The sequence below is a fragment of the Dunckerocampus dactyliophorus genome, chromosome 12, assembly GCF_027744805.1.
Source record: "Dunckerocampus dactyliophorus isolate RoL2022-P2 chromosome 12, RoL_Ddac_1.1, whole genome shotgun sequence".
Classification (NCBI taxonomy): domain Eukaryota; kingdom Metazoa; phylum Chordata; class Actinopteri; order Syngnathiformes; family Syngnathidae; genus Dunckerocampus; species Dunckerocampus dactyliophorus.
This window is the reverse complement of record NC_072830.1, coordinates 14413991-14440721: the sequence shown is the minus strand read 5'-3', so window position 1 is coordinate 14440721 and position 26731 is coordinate 14413991. Positions and strand designations below refer to the sequence as shown.

Sequence of the window (26731 nt, the reverse complement as noted above, 5' to 3'; positions counted from 1 at the left end):
ATTCTCCCTGTGTGTTCTCCTCGTGCGTGCGTGGGTTTTCTCCGGGTACTCCGGATTCCTCCCACATCCCAAAAAAAAAAACATGCATGTTAGGTTAATTGATGACTCTAAATTGTCCATAGGTATGAATGTGAGTGTGAATGGTTGTTTGTCTATAAGGCGACCAGTCCAGGGTGTACCCCGCCTGTTGCCCGAAGTCAGCTGGGATAGGCTCCAGCATGCCCCCGCGACCCTAAAGAGGAGAAGCGGTATAGAAAATGGACGGATGGATGGACCTTTTGAGTAAATCTGTTCCTGTTGCTTTTATTATTTTTGAAGGGAGTGACAAAACAGAATAATTGACATGCAATATCTGAAATAAACAAGCATACAGTACATATTATGTTTTGGACACATGACTGCTCCACAATTGAAAAGGATATATCATCTTTGATTATTTGACTTTCCCATGATGTGTTTCTTAGTGTTCTTCTCAGGCCTAAACATAATTATAAAGCACTTTGGCATAAAAATGGAAAAAAGCAGTGCGTAACTGGAGGCCAGAATAGCAAATATCTCCACAGCGACAGTGAACTTGCCGGGAGAGCTGATATATGCTGGGATGAAGGCGATCCAGACAGCACAGAATATCAACATACTGAAAGTGATGAATTTAGCTTCATTGAAATTATCCGGCAGCTTTCGCGCTAAAAAAGCAATGACAAAACATAAAATGGCTAGCACTCCGATGTAGCCCAGAACAGCCCAGAAGCCCAGACCAGAGCCCAAATGGCACTCTAAGATGATTCTGTCTTGGTAAAGTAACATATTTTTGAATGGAAAAGGAGGGCTGATGGTTAACCAAAGTATGCATATGACCACCTGTATAAGAGTGAATGCCACAACACAGAGTCTATGCTGTGTGGGTCCAAACCACTTCATTAGATTACTGCCTGGAAGCGACGCTTTAAAGGCGATCAACACCAGTATGGTTTTCCCTAGAACACATGAGATGCAAAGCACAAAGGTGATGCCGAACGCTGTGTGGCGCAGCATGCAGGACCATTCAGTGGGTCGGCCAATGAAGGTTAGGGAGCACAGGAAGCAAAGGGTCAAGGAGAAGAGCAGCAGGAAACTCAACTCAGAGTTGTTGGCTCGTACGAGCGGCGTTTCTTTGTGGCAGTAAAAGACTAAAGTTACCATTGTGGTTAGGAACACTCCCAGCAAAGAAAACAAGGCTAGAAGAGTTCCCAGTAACTCTCCATAGGTTAGGAACTCTATTTCCTTTGGGATGCAGGCATCTCTGTTCTTGTTAGACCAGAACTCTGAAGTACATTTCATACAGTGAATAGAATCTGCAAAATGGCCAAAAGCAGTGTTAGAATGCATTGATTTTAACATCATTTTTAAATTGTAATGGTGATTTACCTGTCATGTTACTGATCTCTCCTGCGGGACAGAGAATGCAGTCATAGCAACAAACTGGACGTCCTTTCTGAAGGACTTTGCGGGTTCCTGGAAGACAACTCTCACTGCACACTGACACAGGCACCTGTAACACAAACCCGGTTCAAACCATCCATAACAACTGTATAAACAAACCTTCTGAAACCAGGTTCACCTCGGAGTGCCCGTTACCCCAGACGACTGGAATGTCACTCATGATAAACTGATGACTCTCTGCCAGGGAAGCATCATAAATGCCCACTGTCACTCCCTCCATGGTTCCTCGGCCTTTCATTTGTAAGTTGACCAGTTCGTATTTGGCTGGGGAGTCGCCATTGCCGTCAAAATAAACTCTTTCCCCTTCCGGAGTGGTGAAGTTGACCATGCTGATATACTGCAGGACCTGGAGAGATGCCGAAACATGCAAAGAATTTATCTGGAAATTGTACAAAAAGTTAGGCACTGTTTTAGGTTTGAACCAATGTCTCTACACCTGCATTTGCTATGTGCACATAAAATCCCACAGAAATACACACACACATGCACACACACACTGACACGTAACTGATGAGTCCCGCTGCAACACACAACATAAAATGCTATCGTTTTCAACAATAACTAAAAATGTTTTGTCATTAGTTATAAGTAGTTATGGTTTATTAAAGTGCAAGTATCATTCTGCCATTAATAATTGCTAACCTGCCATGGCTGAATGTGTGCAGTATCGGCACAATTCCCATTGGAAAAGGGCCCTCTCCCTTCTTCACACATGAATAGGTTGTCAAGAGCGTGGGCCACAGAGTAGACTGACTTGTACACATTGTTGCTGAACCTCAGCTCGGATACGTCAGTGTATTGCGACTGGACGTCTTGCAGGCTCTCGAGACCGCTGCACGGCTTTTGTTGCCTGTTTGCAGTTTCGTTCAGTGAGCAGTCAAACACGTTCTCCCAAAAGTCTTGCACAAACTGGCTGTGTGGGAACTGTGAGGGATGGAGCCCTCTCAGGTGCTCCTCGAGCCCGGGGATCTCAGCCCTGCTGACAACGAAGCCCAGTGAACCCACAAGGACACTGTGACCCTCGCTGTCAGTCAGGGAGTGATCTGTGATCCACGCATCGCTGCCAACCCACTGCAGACCTGTAACGTTCCGGATGAACAGCTCCTTTGCTAGCAGTTTAATTTCTCTATGAGACATAAAGGCCATAATCACTTTAGAAGTAGCGCTTTGTATTTTGTCTGTCACCCTCTGCAGATCCTCAGGTGGACCAGAAGATGAAAAGGCATCTGAATACTCAATGCAGACACCATATTCTTGTGCAGCCTGTATGAATGCAGCGATGCCACTGAGGCCATATTCATTGTCCACAGCTATGGCTCCAATCCACATCCAACCCAGGTGCTTGACCAGCCTTGCTAAGGCTCGGCTCTGGTAGTAGTCACTGGGAATGGTTCTGAAAAAGGTTGGATACTCTTTTCTGTTGCTGAGACAGGCACAAGTGGCAAAATGGCTGACCTGTAATCAAACAGACAAACTACGTGGAAATAATATTTTTTTACAGTATTAAAATCAGTCTAAACATGCCTTCTTACCACTGGAACATGGAAACGTCCCACAATTGGTGCAAATGCAATGGTTGGCCTGGAGCCTGAATGACCCAGGATAGCATGTACCGTCTCAATTTTTGTACACTTTTCATCGCTGACTTCTCTCTTGAATCCACTCACCAACGCCAGCGCAGCCCTCAGAATGTCCATGGTTCCACAGTCGTCATAGATCTTGTAGCCCAGTTTGACATGAGGGAGCATGTCAGGGTTTTTGTTGATCTCATTGATAGCGAATATCATCGTCTGAGCAAATTTAAATTCCCTAAAGTTGAAGCTGTGGAGGCATAAAAAATGCAAACATATATTGACTCGTGTTAGATTCAAGCAAGAAATACACAAATATACTAGCTAAATTAACTAGTATGCAAAGCAGTACATACTTTTTACACGTTCGCACCTCTGGAATGACTTGAAATGTGTTAACTGCGTAATCTTGCCCTGTGCGGAATGAAAAAATGCCTCCAATCACAAGATCCCCATCCTGCGCCAGCTCAGGCAGATGCGGTGACCCTTGCAATCTGCACACACACTCCCCCCTCTTCTCTGCGAGTAAGATCAAAATCAGCAGGCTCAACGGTGACATAGTGCAGCTCTGCAGACCAGGCCAGCCAGCCACGCAACACATGGCTGGGCTTTATACACCAAGGAGGGGGAAGTTGTCATGGTTCATATGATACCTCAGGAGACCAGAAGAAGCCAAACACGTGAAGATGTATTGTTTGTGGAAATGTGGATTTTATTCTAGAAAGAGTACAAGAGATGGAAATGGAAGATAGTCATAAAAAATGCACCAAACATTTATTCTTCATCTTTGTGTGGAGTTTGCATGTTCTCCCCGTGTGTGCATGGGTTTTCTCCGGGTACTCCGGTTTCCTCCCACATTCCAAAAACATGCATGTTAGGTTAACTGAAGACTCAAAATTGTCCATAGGTATGAATGTGAGTGTGAATGGTTGTTTGTCTATATGTGCCACGCGATTGGCTGGTGACCAGTCCAGGGTCTACCCCGCCTCTCACTCGAAGGCAACTGGGATAGGCTCCAGCATACTAATAGTGAGGATAAGCGGCATAGAAGATGGATGGATGGCATTTATTTATTTTTCATATGCAATTAGCTTCATGCAGTTGCACATTCTCATGCTATGGTGTTAATTTAAAGCTGTGTCATATGAAATTATTTTGCATGGAGAAAAGTATTTGGATGGACATTACACCTGTAGGCAGTGAACATGACCTTGGAGTGGTTTCCTCTTGAGGGAAGACTTGCTTCTTTCTGGGAATTTTTGTGAGGCAGATGTTGGATGTTGGACCTGAGAGCAGGCCTGCTGGTTCACAATATTTCCTGTAATTCATCTCAAACGTGTTTGGAGTTGTTCCTCACCAAACACATCCGAGCATGACTTTTTGAGCTAGCTTAAACAGAAGGGCTTTCCCCAAGCCATTCCTAAAAAGTTGGAAACATACAATTGTCCAAGATGCCTTGGTAAGATGACTACGTAAGATTAAAGGAGAAAAATACCTGTGATGATAAGTTATCCGATTCAGGGGGGATCATTGTCTCGATATCTAAACAAATTTGTGTTTTGAAAACCATTTATAAGGATCTTAGTGTCCCTCTACTCATTATGCTTTTCTTTGTGTTCTTCTCGGGTTGCATAAGTATAATGTAACATTTAGGAATAAATATGCAAACAAGCAATCCAAAACTAGATGCCAATATTGCAAAGATTTCCACAGCGACACTGAACTTGCCAGGGGAGCTGACGTAAGCAGGGATGAAAGCAATCCACACTGCAGAAAATATCAGAATGCTGAAAGTGATCAGTTTGGCTTCATTAAAATTATCGGGCAGCTTCCGGGCCAGAAAGGCCAGAATGAAGCATAACATGGCCAAAAGACCAATGTAGCCAAGCACAGCCCAGAATCCCACGGCTGAACCCACAGCACACTCCAAGATGATTGTATCCTTAAACTCCTTGAAATTCTTAAAAGGAAATGGAGGAGCAATTGTGAGCCAAAGGATGCATATGATCACTTGTATGAGAGTGAACACCAGCACACTGAGCCTCTGCTGAAGAGGCCCAAACCACTTCATGACATTACTGTCAGGAAGTGTGGCCCTGAAGGCCATCAGCACCACTATAGTCTTTCCCAGTATGCAAGAGATGCAAAGCACGAAGGTGATGCCGAAAGCTGTGTGCCGCAGCATGCAGGACCACTGTGTGGGCTGGCCGATGAAGGTCAGGGAGCACAGAAAGCACAAGGTCAAGGAGAACAGCAGCAGGAAGCTCAGCTCCGAGTTGTTGGCCCTGACAATGGCCGTTTTCCTATATTTAAAGAAAACGAAAGCTACAGCTGCAGTCATGCACGAGCCCAATAAAGACGCCACGGCGAGGACAGCTCCCATGACCTCTTCGTAGGACAGGAACTCTGCATTCTTCCTCAAGCAGACATCTCTCTTCCCATTTGACCAGAACTCAGGGTGGCATTGCACACATGTGACAGCATCTGCAAATATATGGTGGAACATTTCTTAGATTCGCCCAACGGGCAGTGCTAAATTAATAATGTTTGTCAAAAAATTGTGACTTGAAGAGCAGTGAAAGGAGTGCTGGTGACCATTGCCATCTTTATAAGTGTTAACATTAGATAGACCTTCACTATGCTCAATTGGGTGGTATATATTGCCTCTTGCAATAAAAAAGCAAAATGAGGTACAATTATAATAAAGGAAGTACAATTATAACTAGCAGTACAGCTCTATGCTACTCTTAACTGCCATTGCAATAAATAAAAATGCATTGCTAAATAAATACCTCTGACAGTGTAAAAAATGTGCATTATTATTAGGCGTGTCCCAATCCGATATTGTGATTGAAAAAACGACACAAGCACTCGATTCCAGATGCCACCCCTGCACCTCTATCCACCCGCGGCTGGATAGAGCCCACGTGATCACAACAACGGCATTTGCTGTTGTGTGGTTGTGAGTGTTAATTGGCGACTCTAAATTGTCCATAGGTATGAATGTGAGCGTGAATGGTTGTTTGTCTATATGTGCCCTGCGATTGGCTGGTGACCAGTCCAGGGTGTACCCCGCCTGTCGCCCGAAGTCAGCTGGGATAGGCTCCAGCATGCCCCCGCGACCCTAATGAGGAAGAAGCGGTATAGAAAATGGATGGATGGATGGATGGTTGTGAGTGCGTTTTGTTAAAGTCACAACAAGACGTCGCAGCTGAGTGCAAAAGTTTTCATGCACAAATTTCCCGTGACGGCACACAACTGGGGAAGTTTAATATGACCAAACCCATCGCACATTTGAAGCAGTGTTACACGGGAAACTCCCACGGGACGACATGAAGTCATTAGCGCTAACAAAAAAGATGACCAGCCCCTGTTGGTGGTGAGTGAAGTCGGGTTTAAACGCTTAATTGAGCACCTTGAACCTTGCTATTTATGTCTAGCCGCCACTACATTGTGGATAAAACTGTACCCCACATGCTCAAAGAAGTAAATGAGTCCGTTTTCTCATATCTACTGTTGCTGATTATTGTTCTTGAGTAATATCACTTGGGGGGTTCGTACATTGTAGCGATCTAATTTATCTTATTTTTTATGTATTGTGTAAAACTAAGACATGAATAACATCAAATTAAAAGCACAAAATGAATGCCGCCCCACCATCCACCAGTTCAAGTTCCAGCCAAGTTTTTCCAGAGAGATGATTACATCGCTGTATGTCGTGTGTGGTAAAAGGCAGTGCGTTAGCATGAATTAACTTGAGACAAATGAGCACATTAGCACTCAATAAGACATCCAAACTTACCTTTTTGCCTTCCCACATAGTATCAGCATTTGACACCAAATATGAGGTGAAATAAAAATGGTAAAAATACAGTAGTAGTCTATCTGTGCGGCATGAGATAAAGTTAGCACATGCGTCAAGTGAGACGGATGTAACAGAGAGAAGCCGGCCACTTTTCAAAATAAAACATAAAAAAATGAAATAATGGAAATTATTTTTTCTTTCTGTGCGGCCCGGTACCAAATGACCCGGGGGTCGGGGACCACGGTCTAACAGCACTATTATAAGATTAGATTTTGCTATTCAGCCTGATTGATGAGTGGCCTGTGAGTTTATTTCTGTTGGTCCCTGGCAAAAAAACGTTGTTTTTGTTGGTCTTTGTTGTCATTTTCCATTCATGCATACATTTTTGGTTTCCATTGTTTTGAGTACCTGTCGTGTTGCTAAATTCACCCTCTGCACACATCACACAGTCATAACAGCAGGCGGGTTTTCCTTTCTGCAGAACTTTGCGTGTTCCCGGGCGACACTTCTCGCTGCAGACTGATACGGGCACCTGCATGATTAAAAATAATGACTTAATTGTACCACATGTTGCAATCAACTTTGCCAGTTGCACTCTTGCTTACCTGGTGAGATTTCTGCGTCCAAACCAGAGACTTAGTATGCAAAGTCAGCTGTTTGTCTGCAGATGCGTCATAGTGACCAACTGTGACAAATGTGACAACCCCCTTTTCTGTGGGCTGCCAGTTTATAATTTCATACTTGGCTGTTGGATCTCCATTCTCATTGAAGTAAACCTCATCTCCTTCCTTTGTTCTGAACCGAATCTTCTTCATGTGGTGTAAAATCTAAGCAGAGGTACATATTGTTCTTATTCAGCTGAAAAATGTGATATTCACGCTTTGGTATGTACTTACTGTGAATGGCTCTAGCTGCACCTTTGTGTTGCATGTTGTGTTACAGTTAAGAATACCATGAAGTGCATGGGCCACAGTGTACACTGCTTTATAGACATTGTTAAATATGGGCATGAGGGACATATCAGTGAAGCTGTTTTGAGTTCCGCTCAGGTCCTCAAAACCACTGCACTCCCTCTGACTCCTGGAGGAGGAGTTTGTTTGCTTGAGTTCACAGTTGAATAATGTCTCCCAGAATTTCCTGAACGTGTCATCACCGGATAAATTGAGGCGTTTAACATCCAGTATAAACTCCCTCATGCCACAGACATGTGCTTTGGGGATGGACAGGCCGATGGCTCCATCCAGGATGTGATGCCGATCCATAGCTGCAGTTTGGGAATCAAAGATCCAACCCTCAGTGCCCACCCACTGATAGCCGGTCAGGTTGTGATGAGACAACTGGTGTATTAGTACATCCAAGTCCATGTGGGAGAGGAAAGCGACAATCACTTTGAAAGTAGAACTCTTAATAACATCTACTATGTTTTGTATTTTATCTGGTGGATCTGTTCGAAAGAAAGACACAGAGTACTCCAGACAGATACCAAGTTGTCGGGCAGTCGCTGTGAATGTGGCCATTCCGTTATTGCCATAATCATCATTGGTTCTGATAGCTCCCACCCAGGTCCACCCGAAGTGCTTGACTAACTGTGCCAGGGCTCTACTTTGGTAGTAATCACTGGGTATTGTTCTGAGGAAGGATGGGTACTTGACTTTATCACTGAGACAAGCGCAGGTGGCAAAGTGGCTGATCTGCAGGAAAAGAGTAAGTCATTAAACATTATTAGATTACCATAGCGTTACATCCAGTTCTACCCACCAGTGGGATGTGGAAGGGTCCGATTGCAGTGGCTATAGCCATGCAAGGAGATGAAGACGTCTCTCCCACAATAGCCTGCACTTGGGCTGGTCTCGTGCAGGGCTCCTCCAAAGGACCTCCTCGGTCCCCATTGACCAAAGCCAGTGCAACCCTCACCCCTCTAGAAATGGACCCGCAAGAATCATAGATTTTGTAGCCCAGAGTGAGGCCGGGCAGCAGGTCTGTGCTGTTGTTGATCTCCTCAATGGCAAAGAGCATTGTCTGGGCAAACTGGAACCCCCTAAAATTCAAACTGGGTGCAGACAGCAGCAAGCTGAAATGCAGCGTTCAAACACAATTACATGTCCTTGTTATAGTTTACCTGGTGCACTGCAGTGGAGGTGGCTCATGCATGTAGGTATCATTTGGGATGTTCCAGCTGCTGTGGAGAGAAAAGATGCCCCCCAACATAATGTCTCCATTCTTAAACAGCTGGGGGTTCTCAGTATTTCCTCTGCGCCTACAGAATGGCTGCTCGGCCCGAGAGAAAGACGCTACCAGAAATAGGTGTAGAAGTGCCAAGCCCTGCTCTGTCCACCTGTGTGTGGACGTCATAGTGTTTGAGCATGAGGCCAAACCACAGACTGACATGGCAGGGACCATTAATGTGAACCAGGAGCTCTCAGTGTTTTTTATACCTCGTAGAGCAGCGTACAGTCAGTCTGTAAGGTGGGGCGAGAGGAGGGATATGCCAAGAGAAATGGATGTTGGCACCACTGCTTCCATAAATAAAGCTCAACAAAAGAGGACCCACTTGTGTTTGGAATGTGTGTTTATTTAACCAATATAATACATTTTCCATCGTTAAAAAACATGCCACAGTGTTATACTATTTGATTAATTTCCACACAGAAAAGACAATGATTCTCGGACTTACCATTGTGATCACTTATAGCTTTTAGACATACAAAATATTCGGCTACAGGAAAGCACTATATAGCACAGCCTTACAATCTCCCGCCACTTCAATAGGTACACCTGCACTACATATAGTGAGACCAAGTAGAGAGCTGTGTCAAGATAACCTCCACAATAAAAAGCACATCGTTACACAAATACATTTCTGAATTAAAACTGAGTATAATTCTGGATTGTGAAGACAGACTTTTTGACACAGCTCTTGTGTTAGCTCTTGATAACACACACCTCATGAATTGCCGTGTAACCGTATATTGAATGGAGTCCGTTAACGAGATAAGCCTGGAGTGGTCTAGGGATGTTCCATAATGTCAGCCAACGGATGGTATCGGCTGATATTGACATTAAACTGACATATCGGTTGATATCGGTGTCCATTGTTCTGCCAACAACAGCACATTTTCCAGCCTTCACGATGAAAACCATGCACATTACATCTAATAAAATACAGGTCTCACAAAAATAGCTCCAATTTGCAAAGAAAGTGATGGTTATGCGAGGGGGAAATAAGGCTGCTTCCTTTAGTTGGTCATGATTTTTTTTTAATGACATTTGTTGAGACAAAATGTTTAAAATAAATATGGCACCTTTTCTGTAACTTACATATTTTGCACAAACAGTAAAAGAAGCACAATGTGTTCATATACTGTATTACACGAGATGTGACCTGACATTAGTTTAAGGCACGTGTGTCCAAACTGTGTCCAGCGAGGGCCACAGAGTGAGAAATGAAAGGATGCAACTTTGCCACTTTGATATTTTGTAAAGCAACACATGTAGATATGCTAAGAAGTTATATATATTTCAAGAAAAAAATGTATGCAATCTGCACAAAACATTTATCAGTACAGTCTCATCAGTACAACTTTGAAATAGTAGACTTTTAGGCAAAACATAATATTAAAGTGCTGTTAAATTATTCAGCTGTATCATGGTTTTCGTCCCATTATATGTTTCTTTGTGTTCCTCTCAGGTTTTAATAGTAAAATATAACATTTTGGAGCAAATATACAAAAAAGTAACCCAAAGCTTGATGCCAGAATGGCAAATATCTCCACAGTGACCGTGAACTTTCCAGGAAAGCTGACATAAGCAGGAATAAATGTGATCCAGACTGCACAGAATATCAACATGCTGAAGGTGATGAATTTGGCTTCATTAAAATTGTCCGGCAGTTTTCGAGCCAGAAAGGCCAGGATGAAGCACAGCACAGCCAGCAGGCCGATGTACCCCAACACAACCCAGAACCCGGCCGGAGAACCCAACTCACACTCTAGAATGATCTTCTCTGTAGCATGGCCTGCATTTCTGTAGGGAAATGGTGGTGCAAGCGTCAGCCAGAGCACGCAAACTAACACTTGAATCAAAGTGCAGCTGAGGATGCTGGTCCTCTGGAGTGGAGAAGAACACTGAACAATAATGTCTAGTTGCCTTGAAGTCCATCACCACGGCGATGGTTTTAGCCAAGATGCAGGACAGACACATGGCAAAAGCGATACCAAAGGCCGTGTGTCGCAGCATGCAGGACCAGTCGGAGGGCTGGCCCATGAACGTCAGCGAGCACAGGAAGCACAAGGTCAGGGAGAAGAGCAGCAGGAAGCTGAGCTTTGAGTTGCTGGCTCTTACAAGAGGAGTATGTCGGAAACAAAAGAAGATGCAGGACACCATCACAGTTAAACTTGCTTCAAAGAGTGAGAACGTGGTCAGCAAAGCCCCCATGGTTTCTCCATAGGGCAGGAACTCAATCACCTTCGGGACACAATGGCTGCGATCTTCATTTGACCAGTCCTCCCGTGTACACCGAAAACACTCTGCAGAATCTCAAATAGACAACATCCAACACTTGTATGTGATTAGGGTAACACAATCACCGTCGGCAATCAAAACTGATCATTATTATATTGAAAGGAAAACTGCACTTTTTGGGGGAATTTTCATCATCCACAATCCTTTTGTGAGACAGGAACACGCGTCTTTCTCTTTTCTGTGCGTTGTAAAGATATAAAAGTAGATAAAAAGAGACAGCTCATTCCTGCACGTAATAGGACACATCTAAGCCGCCCACAAATTAAAACACCTCCAAAAAGCTCCAACAAGGTTTCATGCTTTTATATGCGTGCTGTAACCATGTAGTAACTGGTACATTCATGATAATACGCGATACTTCCAGTATTTGCCGTATTTTAAAGCAAGCACGGAACTTCCTTCCTGGGTGCAGTGATTTCACTTATTTGATTGATTTCATGCCATTATTTTTCCAAACTCCAAAACAAAAACAGCAGCAGTAGTAGCAGCAGCAGCTCCAATAGCGGTAGCGGCCTGAGGAACTGTGAGTGCAGCGCTCACGCGCTGCGGCGATTGTGTGGTGAAAGCTAGTCGGTCGCCGGCTAGTAGCTAGCCGGTGTGGTGTGGCAAGGTATCAATAGGCCAGTAATGTAGTTCGATCGGCGTAACAATGTTAATAATAATAATAATAATAATAACAATGTGGCTTTAGCTTGGTTAATATGCACGTCACATTATATGTAAATTAAATGGAGCGTTGTTGGCGCTTTTTAGAGTTTTTTCATTCAGGTTTTATAGGTGGAAAATGTTTCCCATTACGTGCATTCTTAGTTGCATCTTTGAATCTGTTTTTATATCTTTAGAACGCACAGAGTGCTGTGTTCATGTCTCCCATAAGGATTGTGGATGATTATAAAAAAAGTACAGTTTTCCTTTAAGGCAGATGTTTTGTCATTAGATTCTGAACGTGTACTTTATGTTGTGTCTAGTCAAAGTATGTGCTGCATGTACAGTAGGTACAGTATAACATGAATGTTTAAATTTAAACTCACTGGTGGAATTGCTGATCTCCCCGGCAGCACATGCAATGCAGGAAAAGCAGCAGATTGGTTTTCCTCTAACGGCGGCCTGGCGAAAACCTGGCAGACAACTGGCACTGCACACTGACTCTGGTCTCTGCAACAACCACCAGTACTCCTTGTTAAATTGACATTGACATTGAATCTCTCTGAATTCAACGCTTGCAAGCTGATTGTTACCATATAGATGTAGACAGCTTGGTGAGTTCATTAAAGAGTTGGAGATGTTAATTCCCAGCAGTGCTAAATAATGTACACGAATTCATTCGCATTTTTCCTCCTCATTATAATGCTTTGTCATGAGGCTGAGGTTTATTAGACACACATGCACTGTAATCACTTTGAATTATCAGGGTTTTTTTGATTAAGGATGGATACCTTTAAGGAATCTGCAGCCCACGTGATGTTGATTCCGTTCATCTTAAATTGACTTCCCTGCGGTAAGGAAGCGTCGTAGCTCCCGACGGCCACAAATGCAACATGTCCTGCTCCGTCTTTCTGCCAGTTCACCAGCTCATATGTTGCAGCAGGGTCTCCGTTCTCGTCAAAGTGCACGTTTTCGCCCGACTGGAGAGAGAAGTTCACAGTCTGCAGGTGCTGCACAATCTAAAAATGGGAAGAGCTGCTCAGTTCCTTCACAGTATCTGGGGTTGTAAAGGCATTAACTTAAGGAGGTGACCTCTAACCTTTTCTGTTTTTAAGATATCTGGCCAGACACATGACAGGGTCACTTCGGAGACGCATTGTCTGCGTCGGAACATGTTACGTGTGGCATGGGCCACTGCATACACAGCCTTATAAACATTGTTAGATATTCTTAGTTCGGACACATCAGTAAAAGGGTTGTTAATGTTCTCCAGCCTCTCAGAGCCAGAGCACTGCTTCTGACTATGCGGCTCGGAATTCAAACTACAGTCAAAAGTTGCTTCCCAGAATTCTTTGAGCAGCTAATTCTGAGGATTCTGAGTTGGGTTAACTTGCAGCAGAAACTCTCGCAGGCCAGGGATTTTGGTCTTCCTGATGGTGAAACCCAGAGCCCCCGTCAGCATTTCAGAATACTTCTTGACCGACAAATGTTTGGCTGTGATCCAGGACTCACTGCCAACCCACTGCAGCCCGGTCAGGTTCTGGTTTATCGCTTCTTCCAGCAGAACGTCCATCTCTCCCTGTGCGAGGAAAGCGACTAAAACCCGAGCTGTGCCTCTGCTGATTGCTCTGACGACCCTTAACACCTTCTCAGCGGGGTCAGTCCTGGAGATGGCCTCAGAGTACTCAACACAGACTCCCTCTTGGCTTGCAGCTGCAATAAATGTGGCCATGCCGTTGTTGCCATAGTCATTGTCGCTTCTAACTGTGCCGACCCAGGACCAGCCAAAGTGTTTGATCAATTTTGCCAAGGCTCTGCTCTGGAAGTAGTCACTCGGGATGGTTCTGAAGAAAGTGGGATACTCCTTTCTGTTACTCAAACAGGCACACGTAGCAAAGTGGCTGATCTGGAAAAAGAAATAAGAGATAGAACACAGTGAGCCTCACAATCAAGTGACAGTGTCAACAGTGAAACATGTACCACTGGTATTTGGAAAATCCCAGACGTTTGTAACATGGCGATGGTGGAGGAGGACTCTGAAGCACCAATGATGGCGTGAACTGATGACTGACCCGAGCTGTTTGGTGCCTGTGGCCCATTTGTCAGACCCATGGCGGCACGCACTGAAGGCAGTGCTGACCCACAGGTGTCAAACACCTTATAGCCGATGGAGACGTTTGGCAGCAGAGAGCTGTTGTTGATCTCTTCGATGGCAAATATCATTGTTTGTGCAAAACGAAATTCTCTCAAATTTATCCCTTCACAGTTACAGACTGCATGTGCTTATATAATGTACCAACAACATAAATATCCAGTACCTGGAGCATCTTATGGCTTCTGGAGTCTCTCTGAAGAAGAGTTGAGTCTTGGAGATTTGACTATGGATGGAGAACGCACCCCCAATGGTGATGTCCCCTTCTTCGGATAAAAGAGGGAATTCTGGGCTACCCAACATCTCACAAAGGGGAGTGTCATCCTCCGCTACGAAGGCTCCTGTAAGAAACACAAGAAGTAACATCACATAGACCCAGTCATGCATCTGGAAGAAGATGCACACACAATGTCCTCTAATGACCCCAAATTTGATGGGTTGAGCTTTATATGAGTGCAGTCGATGATGAGGATGATGATGACAATGATTTAGCATGATGTCATTATTTTATTCATTTCTCTGTGCAGACTACTCTGCGAGAGGCGGGATACACCCTGATCTGGTCACCAATCAGTCACAGGGCACACATCAACAAACAACCATTCACTCTCACATTAAAACATCAACAAACCCCCCAAAATTCTAGTGCACCGGTTTCATCAGTATTAGAGCTACGAAGCAATCTCCGCTCAGTGTGGTAGATACTGGTAGCTCATGAGCTACTGGTTTGAGACCCCTAATTTACAGTCTCCAGCTAACCTAACGCATGTCTTTTGGAGTAAAACGGAGTAAAAGACTAGTACTTCTTCTCTTAATAGTAGCCTTTTCAAGTACCGCAATTACAAGTGTTCAATATTCAGCATGTCAATAAGGTTTCAAAAGGCACACATAATTGACTTTACGTTTAATGTATTGAGTGTATGTTTATCATACATGGTGGTCCAAAAGTAGGTATACAGTAATCCTTCATTTATCCCGGTTAATTGGCTTCAGACAAAGTAGGAATTTGTATTTATAAATCATTTTTTTCGTGTTTGTAGCATAGAAAACATTTTTGTGACCTTCGTTTTTTAAACATTATTAGAGCACCCTAGACGAGAAATAACACTCCTATAATCACATTCCTATAATATAGTAGTCATAACAAGAGTAAATAAGCCATTTAAGACATAAATAAGGGGTTCAGGGTTGAGGGGACATGAATTACGGCTGCAATAGTAGGGATTAGCAGGGATTATTGGGCCTGTTGTGAAATAATTCAAACCTGCAATAAAAGCCTGTTTTGTCTGATGCTTGTGTGTCTCACGGAACATTACACTAACATTATTGACACCTCGTGACCAGTGTAGTATACTACATATCACATATGTGAATGCGTCTTCTGAATGCCTTATATTTGTGTTTTAGTTCATTTAGCCATTGTTATGCTTGAAAATGCTTAATCTAGGGAATAAAATAAGCAACATTTCTTTAATTATGTATGTTATGTATAATAATAGGCCATAGTCAACCACAAAACAGCAATTATTTAATAATTAACATATTTTGAACAACTGTCATAGAGTGAAACTGAGAAATTCAAAGCGCGATGTGGCGAGGGATGACTGTACAGTCTTTTTCATTCTATTATGTTTACTGTACACATACAGTTGTGGATAACATTTTTGGTACACTTCTTTGAAAGAAAAAACAGAAAAACCACATTCCTCAAACCTTTCTAGAAAACTACGACACACAGTACAACACACCACACATGACCTACTTTTGGTCCACACTGTACACACGTAATCAAAATATTAAGACCAGTTGAAAAATTTTAAGAATTTACATTGTGCACTATTGGATCTTAAAGAGGTTTGAAGCAGAGCTTCAAAATACAATAAGAAGAAATGGGAGTGAGACAAAAAAATTGACTCAGCAATTTATTGCAAATAAACATTAAAGTGATGTTCATCAAATGATCAAAAGTTTAAGAGCACAGCCTTCAAAAGCCACATTCTTGACAAAAATGTGGATTGAATGTGAGTTAGTGTCAGGTATTCACTGTGTCATGATCTCTTGATGGCAAAGGCACAAAAGCTTTCTCTCTTTGAACACGGTGGGATTGTTGAGCTGCATAAGCAAGGCCTCTCGCAGCGCACCATTGCTGCTGAGGTTGGACGCAGTAAGACACTCATTTGAAACTTCTTCAAACATCCTGAGGGGTATAGAACAAATAAGTCATGTGGTAGACCCAAAAAAAAGTCACTGGGCCTGAGCCGGAGGTTCCCATTGGCTGTCTGTCAAGACGCGGGACCATCCTCGACCCAAATTAAGGTTGTTACTGGTTCTGAGTGCAGTCCAATAACCATCAGACGCGAGAGAAGGCTTTTACATCTTCAAAGGCCTCACCTCCTTCAACGCCACAAATTAGCACAAGAGCACCAAACATGGGACATTGAAAGGTGGAAGAAAATGTTGTTCTCTGATGAGAAAAAATGTAAACTTGACGGTCCTGATGGCTTCCAACGTTACTGGCATGACAAGGAGATCCCACCTGAAATGTTTTCCACACGGCACAGTGGAGGGGGGGCCATCATGACCCTTCAATTGAACAATGGAGTTTCAGGTTGTGCAGGGGCATCAAATGGCAGATGGCTATGTGGAGATGTTGCAGGGGGCATCCCTCATGACTGAAGGTCCTTGTCTGTGTGGTAATGACTGGCTTTTTCAACAGGACAACACTGTAGTTCACTAGAGCTCACTCTTTTGGACCATCCTGTGTGTTCCCCTGATCAAATTCAATGGAGAACATTTGGGGATAGATGGCAAGGGAAGTTTACAAAAACATACATCAGTTCCAGACAGTGGATGCCCTCCTTGGAGCCATCTTTACCATCTGGAGCAACATGCCCACGGGCCTCCTGGAAACACTGGCATCAAGCATGCACAAATCCAATTTCAGCTGATTAACAAGAATGGAGCAACTGCTCATTACTCATTCCTTTTTTCAGCATTTTGTTTCTATTTTAGGGGAGTTTTGGTTGCTTTCTAAGCTATGGTCTTAAAAATTTGATCAGGTGATGAACAACCTATTTCACTTTAATGCTCATCGTCACTGTCACATTAATTGGTTGAGTTTTGCACCTGGATAAGAGGATTACAGTTACACTTTTGACAAGTGATCAAAATATACTCTTGCACACAAGTGATTAAGGAGAGCGTTGGGCCGTGTCGTATTTAATTTGATGTTGTTTTCCATTGACAAGCTTCCTCTTAGGGCCCGGTTTAATTAAAAAAAGAGCACGTAAGTGATTGCTAATGTCAGTGGATCAAACAGATCAGGGCTCTCCAGAGGGTCAGCCATGTGGGATGTGAACGAGGTCTGGTGCCTCAGGCCTGACCTTGACTTACACCTGAGGTTCTTTCACCTGCACACAAACGCACACACACACACACACACACAAACACACAAAAACAACAAGCTAAAAGTCCCTCTGGGGTTTAGTGCCTCTTGCTTTCTGTTACAACTTGATTGCAACATGAGACCCTCTCCAAGGAGTTTTATGAAGAATGAGAGACATTTAATAAGACTTGACCTTGATGTTTACACAACAACAAATACTCATTCGCTCATGAACTTCTGATACCTTTTGTAAATAATCGTTGTCTTGCCTGTCAGGCCTGGTGAAACAATGCCTGAAAGTTTGAGAAAATGAGAAAAAAATATGATCTCCAGTATGAAATAGGCCACAACATTGGGTTGTGGTGATAGTTTAGGTTATTGGTGTAAACCTGCATCAAAGTGAGAGCTGTTTGGGCTTCATGAGAGCAACAAACATAAAATATAGTGGTTGTCTGTGTTTTGCACATTATTTAACATACATGTGTCCATAAAATCTTTGTACAGAAGTGAATGAATGATCAAATCTTTAGATTTTCTTACAAAATGTGAAGTAGATTTTGGCATTTTTTCCCCTCATTTAATACACTTCAATATGGGCACCCTGACTTGCACAAAGCACATCCGTGGTAAGTGAATTTTTGCGAAGTAGGATTCCTTATTTATAAATGGAACATTTAATCTTCTTAATACGATTTCAAAAGTAAACATACTTCAATTCACATTTAATGCATTGAGTGTATGTTTTTTATGCAGGGTGTGCTAAAAGTAGGTCCCTTGATTATCGCAGTTAATTGGTTAATTCCGCAAAGTAGGATTCCTGATTTATAAATTGCAATTTGTTGTATTTATGCCATAGAAAACCTGTTTATGACCACCTAAATACAGTTTTAACTTTATTGCCACCCTCTAGACAGGATATAACACCCCTATAGTCACCTTTACGCCTGTATTACCCAATGTAGTAAACATAATAACAGAAAATAAGACATAGTAGACATCAACAAGACACAACACAGACTCACACGTTATCATTTAGTGAGTTGCTTGTTTTTTGCTGGCAGCTGTGGCAGCTGTTGTCTCATCAATGCGTCATTACTGACACCTAATGATCAATGTAGAATACTACATATCACGTCTATGAATGCGTCTCCTGAATAATGTAATGTAATGTAATGTAATGTAATAATGTAATGTAATAATGTAATTACATTAATAATTAATTAACATTAATAATTAATAATTACATTAATAATGTAATGTAATATGTACAATTAAATTACATAATTCTTTTTTTTTTTTACTAATAATAGGCGGTAGTCCACCACAAAACAGTGATAATTTATTAATTCATTTATTTTTAAAAAACATGATAGAGTGAAGTGTGAGTGAAAATTTAAACTGTGAAGTGGCGAGGGACAACTGTACTTGATTTCTTGCCATAGTTGCTTGAGCTTTGCCTCACTAATAGCATCAGAGATCTTGTTTCCCTTTGCCTTTCTGTTGAGAATGTTTATAGACAGCCAAGGTGTCAAGGGAGTCCATTTTGGGGGGCCTTAGCATCTCCTCTATGCTATTCGCAGACGATGTGTTCCTGATGGCCTCATCAGGTCTGTGAGCTTTGGCATTTACTTGGGTGGTTTGCAACTGAGTGTGAAACTTCGGGAATGAGACTCTCAGGCCATGGTTCTCAGTCGGAAAAGAGTACCATCTCCGGGTCGGGGATGAGATCTTTCCCCAAGTGGAGGTGTATCGGTACCTCGGGGTCGTTTTCACGAGCGAGGGAAGGATGGAGCGCGAGATAAAAGGCCTTTTTGGTGCTGTGTCTTCAGTAATGCGGACTCTACATTGGTCCGTTGTGATGAAGAGAGAGCTGAACGTTCCTACCCTCACCTATGATCATGAGCTTTGGGTAGTGACCGAAAGGTCACAGGTGCAAACGGCCCGAAATGAGTTTTCTTCATAGGATGACTGGGCTCTCCCTTAGAGATAAGGTGAGAAGCACTGAGACTGTGAGTAGAACCGCTACTCCTCCGCATTGCGAGGAGACAGATGAGGTGGCTTGTGCATCTGGTCAGGAGGTGTTCAGGGCAAGTCTGACCTGTAGAAGGCCTCGGGGAAGACCCAGGACACGAGAGAAAAATATTTTTTTGGAGGTGCACGTCTACCGAGTTATATTTGTGCCTTAACTTTGAGGTAGCAAAGGCAGACTTTGAGCCCCATTAACGTGCAATAATTACTGTTGTGTGCGTAAGCACATCGCTGCAGCGCTGTCACAAAATGCGTGCCTGTTGGTGCCTCTCCAGGAGGTGAGGGCACTGATATGATAATACATTGTTTTCAAAATGTTCTCGCGATCGACCCAAAGTCCCAAAGATCGTCTAGTAGCTCATGATCGACGGGTTGGCGACACCTACCCTAAGAGATAGGGTGAGGAGCTCGGCCATCTGGGAGAGGAGCTCAGATTAGAGCCGCTGCCCTCACCATGGCCACCCCAATGAAAAATTTCTATCTCCGCCACTGCAAGTAGACAAAAGCGAAGCGCAAGTTCAACACATTCAAACGGAAGGATCCCAAAATCCAGCTGAAATAAAACATATGTAGGACCAATACTTATCTATTTATCAGTAGTCATGTCAAACTTGAAAAGTTAAAGTTAATGAAGATTAAAAAAGGTTTATGTTTTTTAAGTGTGCAGGAGTAGGGAGTACATGGCTTCAAGTCGAATGTCTGAAGGGGTATGCCACTGAAAAAAGTTCGGGAACCACTGATCTGGAGGATGTGTCATTTATGGACTTTGATTTGATTTCGCTCTTAGCTGTAATTAAATATCCCTAAACACTTTAAAATTCAACCAGAAGTAATTTTTCTCAGTATTTTATTCTGTTTGTTTTTGAATAATATGTTTCATCAAATCAAATCATATTGGAGCTTAAAATATCTTTTCTTCCCTTTGCATTCCTCACATATGATGGTCTATAGTGTCATCTGCTGGCTACATAGTGTAACAGCTAACAAATGCTTTGCTTCTCATTGAGAAATACAGTAATAGTAAGAATCATATACATAGTCTATATCCATAATTCTACAGCCTTTTTGAAAATCTTTTCTATATTTCCTGATTTATTTAGGAAAAAACACAACTCTCCATCAGAAGGTTTCTTTAATTGATGTATAAACATGTACACTTTAAACCAGACACACACTTTATGTCTACTTTTAGTTGCTTATACACAAATGACTGATGAACTTTTAGGGCCCAACATGGATTGTTTCACCTTGAATACTTTTATGACATACTACAGTTTGGAACAACCTGTTCTCTATGGGATTTAAATGAGGGGAACATGCAGGATGGTTCAAAAGAGTGATGTTATTCTCCCTGAAGAAGTCCTTCGTCAAGCGAGCAAACCCAGCTGCCAAGGATGCCCGCTGTAACATCTGCATGTAAGTTTGACGACCCCGCACCACCTGAAACTCCAGTGTTGCACTGAATGAAAAAGCGCCCCAGATCATGATGGACCCCCCTCCACTGTGCCGGGTAGAAAACATCTCAGGTGGGATCTCCTTGCCATGCCAGTAACGTTGGAAGCCATCTGGATCGTCAAGGTTACATTTTTTCTCATCAGAGAATAAAACTTTTTTTCCACCTTTCAATGTCCCATGTTTGATGCTTCCTGGCAAAGTCTAAACAGGCAGTTTTGTGGCGTTGAAGGAGACGAGGTCTTTGAATCAGTTTTTTCTTTTTTAAGCCCTTTTCCCGCAGATGCCGTCTGAGGGTTATTGCGCTGCAGTCGGCACCAGTCCTAGCCTTAATTTGGGTCCGCCCTGTGTCTTGATGGACAGCGAATCGAATCCTCCGGCTCAGCGCAGGTGTGATTTTTGGGGGTCTACCACTTGACTATTTGTTGCATAATGCTCAGGATCTTTAAAAAAAATGTAGAATGACTGATTTACTGCATCCGACCTCAGCAGCAATGGCACGCCACGAGAGACCTTGCTTATGCAGCTCGACAATCCGACCACGTTCAAAAAGAGAAAGCTTCTTAGCTCAGGAGGGCATGACAGTGTGAATGCCTGACAGAAAATGTAAATTTTGAGCAGATTTTGGCTTTTATAGCCTGTGGTCTTAAACTTTTCATCAGGTGATAAACAACATATTTCATTTTTTTTTTTTTTTGTTTATATTACAAGTTCCAAATTTTTTTTTGTCTCACTCCCCCTTCTTGCTTTTGCATATTGTCGCTCTACTTAACACCTCATTAAGATTCAAATGTGCAAAATGCAAATTCTAGCAATTTTTCAACTGGTTAATATTTTTACCAGGAATGTGTGTGTGTTTTACATATGTGCTGTATATATATATATATATATATATGTATATGTACAGTATATATATATATATATATATATATATATATATATATATATATATATATATATATATATATATATATGTACAGTATATATATGTGTGTGTGTGTATATTTATATATATATATTAGGGCTGGCAAACGAATACAATTTTTAATCAGATTATTCAAAGTTTTCAAATCAATTAATCATGATTAATCACAATGTCACACTGTTATCTTATATCACCTTATCATATTATTATACACTAAGTCCCCTACTAACAAACATCCGACATGCGAACACTCGTAGATACGAACACAAGCCGACTGGTCTGTTTTTTTTCATGATTTTTTTCAAAAATTGCCATATTTTGTCATTTACATTTTTTCGAAATACAAAGGCGCTATTTTTGTATTGCGCGCCATTCCGCCGCTATGAATGGTGGGTACCAGCATCCCTCTAGCGCGATCTTTCTCAGTTCGTCTGCACTTGTCGCTGATAACATCTCGGAGCACGCCGTTTGTACCCCATCCAATACTTTACAGAGACGTTTGTTATCCGTTATCATGGCTGATAAATCGAGTGCAAGTGCTAGTAGTAGTGGCAGGAAACGTCAAGCAATTTCTATGGAAACGAAGGTGGCCATCATCAGGACGTTGGACGGTGGTGAGAAAATGGCTAATGGAGCGCATGAATCGTTCAACCATGGGAACAATTTACAAAGGCAAGGTTCGAATTATGGAACATGTGAAGACTTCTGGCATCCACTATCAATGGCATCCACTATCATTACAAAGAATCGTCTAACGACGACAAAGATTTGTCCTTTCTTCAATAATTCCTCCTGCTCCACCACTACCACCAACGATGTATGCTGGACCACTGCTCTTCAAAGGTAAATAACATTTATCATTACGTATTATTATATCATTTTTATTATTGTTTTTTTCATTAATTATCCTCGTTTAATATTACTACTGCATCCAAACTCATATTTACATACATACACATATACTGTATATGTATACACGTACATGTAGTACCTATATCATTGGTAATATTACCTTTCCCCTACTTAAAAATGATTCGACTTAAGAACGGTCGTCAGTTGGGGACTTAGTGTATTACCTTATCATTTTCCTATGTATTTTAAACTAGCAAAGAGTACATTTGGAGTACAGGAAGTGAACAAATATATTGCAATTGATGTGAAACAGATGGGGTGGGGGTAGGGTTAAATAAGCTCCTTTTTGGACATGTAGAACTGTAGAACTGTGAATTGTACTATGTGATGTATTCCAATGTAACTTGTATGCATGTTCAAAATAAATTAAACCATTACCCTTATTTTGTCTGAAACATGCCTGTTTTTACTGTATTTTAGTGAAAGAAAGATAAATGACAAGGCAGGATTATATACTGTATATTTGTATGTATTAACAGCACCAAATTAAGTTTAAATTTAAATCAAGTTAAGAGATGGCACACATGTCTGAAAATGTATTTAGCTAACACTGGTTTCTTTACTAGCACAATATTTGAATCCGACTGTGTTATTATGAGCAATGAGGAGTGGCGTTCAAAGACACCACGTCGTTTAAGATGAATTCACATGTTTTGAGTGAATTTTGTGGGATTTCCGAGCAGCACTTCCGCATTAAGGGTTACAAAGTGAGTGATAAGAATATCCACGTACTGATTTTCATTGCATTTCTCTTTATTTAGACGCATGATAAAGACGTTGTTGTGACGTGTGGAGTGTCTATGAACACGTCTCGCGGTCTGTCTCATGACGATGAGGAAATGTTGTTGCAATGAATGGACTTGAGATGTGTTTGTTTGGAGTTGGATGTTGGATTGTAAACAGTTTAAACAGTTTAAGCATAAACTGTGTGACTCTGGGGGGAGCCACACTGTGCCGCCGTCTGTCGTCATAATGTGGCTTGCCATGATGCACGTTAAAAATATCACAGTGGCCCCCAGCATCCTTTGATTTTCTTTGTATGCGGCCCTTGATTAAAAAAGTTTGGACACCCCTGCTCTAAATTGTCCATAGGTGTGAATGTGTGTTTGTATAGTATACTGTATGTGCCCTGTATACGACCATGACCCTAATGAGAAGAAGCTGTATGCAAGATAAATGATCATTGAGTTACTCTTGGGCTGCACAGGGGTGAGTGGCTGCCGTGTTGGCCACACAGTCAGGAGATTGGGAAGACCTGGGTTGGAATCTTCACTTGGGCATCTCTTTGTGAAGTTTGCATGTTCTCCCCGTGCGTGCGTGGGTTTTCTCCGGGTTCTCCCGTTTCCTCCCACATTCCAAAAACATTACGTTAACTGCCGACTCCAAATTGTCCATAGGTATGAATGTGAGTGTGAATGGTTGTTTTTCTATATGTGCCCTGCGATTGACTGACGACCAGTTCAGGGTGTACCCCGCCACTTGCCCAAAGTCAGCTGGGATAGTCTCCAGCCCCCGCAACCCTAATGAGGAGAAGCGGCACAGAAAATGGATGGATGATTTACTCTTGACTGAATATCTAAAACACATACATTTGGTTAGTTTGTTAAATACTACTGTAAATAAATAGTTTTAAAGATGTTTGCCTTATTTGATGATTTCTATATACAAATAAAATAAAAATGTACACATTCGCATTAAAATTCACTGTAGATATCAGCTTAAGTATTGACTTTTTCCACTTCATTTTTAAGATTATGCAGCGTGTTATTTAGTGTGAAAGTTGTAAAGCCACAGACAGCCAATTAGCTTGTTTTGAAAGAGGCGAGCAGGCTCTTAATTAAAACCTAAGAAATAATTAATATCCCCCACCGCACCTGTGAGCCCACGAGTCCCAGCCTCAGGCTCGCCTGTCATCAATCTGGAAACTCTTGCTTGTCTTTGCTTGCCCGTCTGCCCCTCGACCTGCTGGGAACAAAGTCAACTGGCAGGTCTGTTGTGACTCCATAGACACAATAACACATTTAAGTGCATCCCAAGTGTGTGGCGTGGTCTGGTCCAGCAGATTGTTGTTGCTGCTGACTGGCTGATTCAAATTCAAAACATCCCAATCCCAAGGCAACCCCACGTCTGATCCCTGCAATCTGTTAGTAGACAGACAACAAACACAGTTCTGTTTGTGCACGCTGGACATGCTAGAACCGCATCCACTCCAGTGAATACCTCGCTGACAGTGTCAATCAAAACTCAGCATTATTATCGTTGTAAAGGCAGAATTATTGTACTGGATTACGCAGGTGTACCTAAAGTCACAGTAACCCTAAAATGTACTTCCACTTGAAGACATAATATTGAACCAATAAGCTCAGCACAATTACTGTGTTTGCGTCTCGCTGTTGCAACCCACTGCATCGCTGTCATAGCCTAGCCTAGCATCCCTCGTTTTAACATTATTAGAGCCTTAAATACACAAAATAACCTTGACACACCTCTACCCAATGTAGTAGATATAATCAGAAAATAAGCACTTACGAATTAAATAAGACTCGTGCTTATGTGTGTATGTGCTATAAATGCGTTCGCTAGGGCAGCAGAGTTAGTGGCGGACTGGAAGTGACGTCGGCAAGCCTGTTGTTCCCATGATCAAGTCTGGTGATTGTGTGTCTTACTGAACATTACAGTAACATTACTGACACCTCGTGACCAATGTACAATGCGATGTCTTTGAATGCCTCTTTTAAGTGCCTTGAATTTGTATTTTAGTTCATTTAGCCATTTTTATGCCTGAACATGCTTAATTTCGTCAAAAACATACTTTATGTAACATTAGCATATGTTTTGACAAGTAATAGGTTGTATTCAACCATGAAACAGCATGATTCATTAATTAATATATTCTTTAAAAAACGTGATAGGGTGAAGCCGCGGAATTCAAACGGCAACATGACGAGGGACGACCGTACATTCATGATGTGAAGTTCTATAATTAATCACATTGTGCTGTCTGCATGATGTATATAACATTGCGGTTAGAAAAGGATGGATAGCGTAAGAGATCACTGTAGTTTTACAAGTAAGTTTTTTACCTACAGTAAGTGGTTGGTTCCCCACTAGTTTTTCTTCATATACATACACTACATACTTACACTACCCTTGTATGCACATTCAGCAACTTTTAACACCAGCTTCACTGTCTAAAATTAAACATCCTTCCTTCCTTGTGTGTCCCATGGGAGCATAAAGTATTAAGTGAATAAGGAAGCATGACCAGTGGCAGCACAACACCCGAATGAATCAATATTTTCCACATATAACGCAATTGTACATGGAGGCATTTTATACGGTACAGTAAAGATAAAATATAACGCTCCACTTTCTGTTTTCTGTTTCATGAGGTATGTGAGTGTAATGGTTTTGACTACTTTACTACAGTATTTGATTTGAGTGTGTTTCCCAAGGACACTTCACCTCCAACCCTCATACTAACATCGACGTGCATGTGCATGCATGTGTGCCCCGTGGTGTGCCCACCTGTCTCTTCCGATCACTGAAGGTTGAGTTAGGCTTGCTCAGGCAAGACAAGGCGACATGACACCACTAAAGTCTTTTCTCCGTTTGGTCAAAGTGTTGTGGTTGTTATTTACTTTGCAGCAGAGGTTTCCTTTTCCATTGATCGCTGGCTCAGGGGAAATCTGTTGAATTTGACATTGATGGTATGTGACGGGGGCATAGTCAGTACATATTAGGCTATAAAGGCTTCACACTGGTGAATGCTCACACTTTAGCACTGTGGAAGGTGTCCACTGAAGATTATGTTACAGTCTTTAATCGTAACATTGTAGGTCAGCTACCAAAA

The 26731-nt window shown here is 42.1% G+C and overlaps 2 protein-coding genes and 1 pseudogene across 2 annotated transcripts; all 3 read right to left on the bottom strand.

Annotated features, from left to right (window-relative positions):
* Window positions 1-423: 423 nt before the first annotated feature.
* On the bottom strand, window positions 424-3284 carry LOC129191063 (extracellular calcium-sensing receptor-like). Its single transcript, XM_054794048.1, has 5 exons — window positions 3015-3284; window positions 2125-2937; window positions 1601-1828; window positions 1408-1531; window positions 424-1334 (listed from the first exon to the last, which is right to left on the bottom strand). Exons 1-5 carry the CDS (start codon window positions 3267-3269, stop codon window positions 424-426), a joined length of 2331 nt encoding a protein of 776 aa, XP_054650023.1. The 5' UTR covers window positions 3270-3284.
* Window positions 3285-4623: 1339 nt separating this feature from the next.
* On the bottom strand, window positions 4624-9024 carry LOC129191119 (extracellular calcium-sensing receptor-like). The gene is made up of 6 exons (XM_054794155.1): window positions 8978-9024; window positions 8617-8908; window positions 7755-8549; window positions 7464-7685; window positions 7267-7390; window positions 4624-5537 (listed from the first exon to the last, which is right to left on the bottom strand). Exons 1-6 carry the CDS (start codon window positions 9007-9009, stop codon window positions 4624-4626), a joined length of 2379 nt encoding a protein of 792 aa, XP_054650130.1. The 5' UTR covers window positions 9010-9024.
* Window positions 9025-10502: 1478 nt separating this feature from the next.
* Window positions 10503-24840, bottom strand: LOC129191473 (extracellular calcium-sensing receptor-like; annotated as a pseudogene).
* Between the last annotated feature and the right edge of the window lie 1891 nt (window positions 24841-26731).

Bases quoted from the DNA above. Each gene is read 5' to 3' on its own strand.
- LOC129191063 (XM_054794048.1), bottom strand. From the start codon at position 3,269: ATGATATTCGCTATCAATGAGATCAACAAAAACCCTGACATGCTCCCT. The intron at 2,938-3,014 runs GTAAGAAGGCAT...GTTTGATTACAG, and splicing joins GACGTTTCCATGTTCCAGTG to GTCAGCCATTTTGCCACTTG. The intron at 1,532-1,600 runs GTGAACCTGGTT...TTTGTGTTACAG, and splicing joins GGGGTAACGGGCACTCCGAG to GTGCCTGTGTCAGTGTGCAG.
- LOC129191119 (XM_054794155.1), bottom strand. From the start codon at position 9,009: ATGCATGAGCCACCTCCACTGCAGTGCACCAG. The intron at 8,550-8,616 runs GTGGGTAGAACT...CTTTTCCTGCAG, and splicing joins GACCCTTCCACATCCCACTG to ATCAGCCACTTTGCCACCTG. The intron at 7,391-7,463 runs GTAAGCAAGAGT...TTAATCATGCAG, and splicing joins GGACGCAGAAATCTCACCAG to GTGCCCGTATCAGTCTGCAG.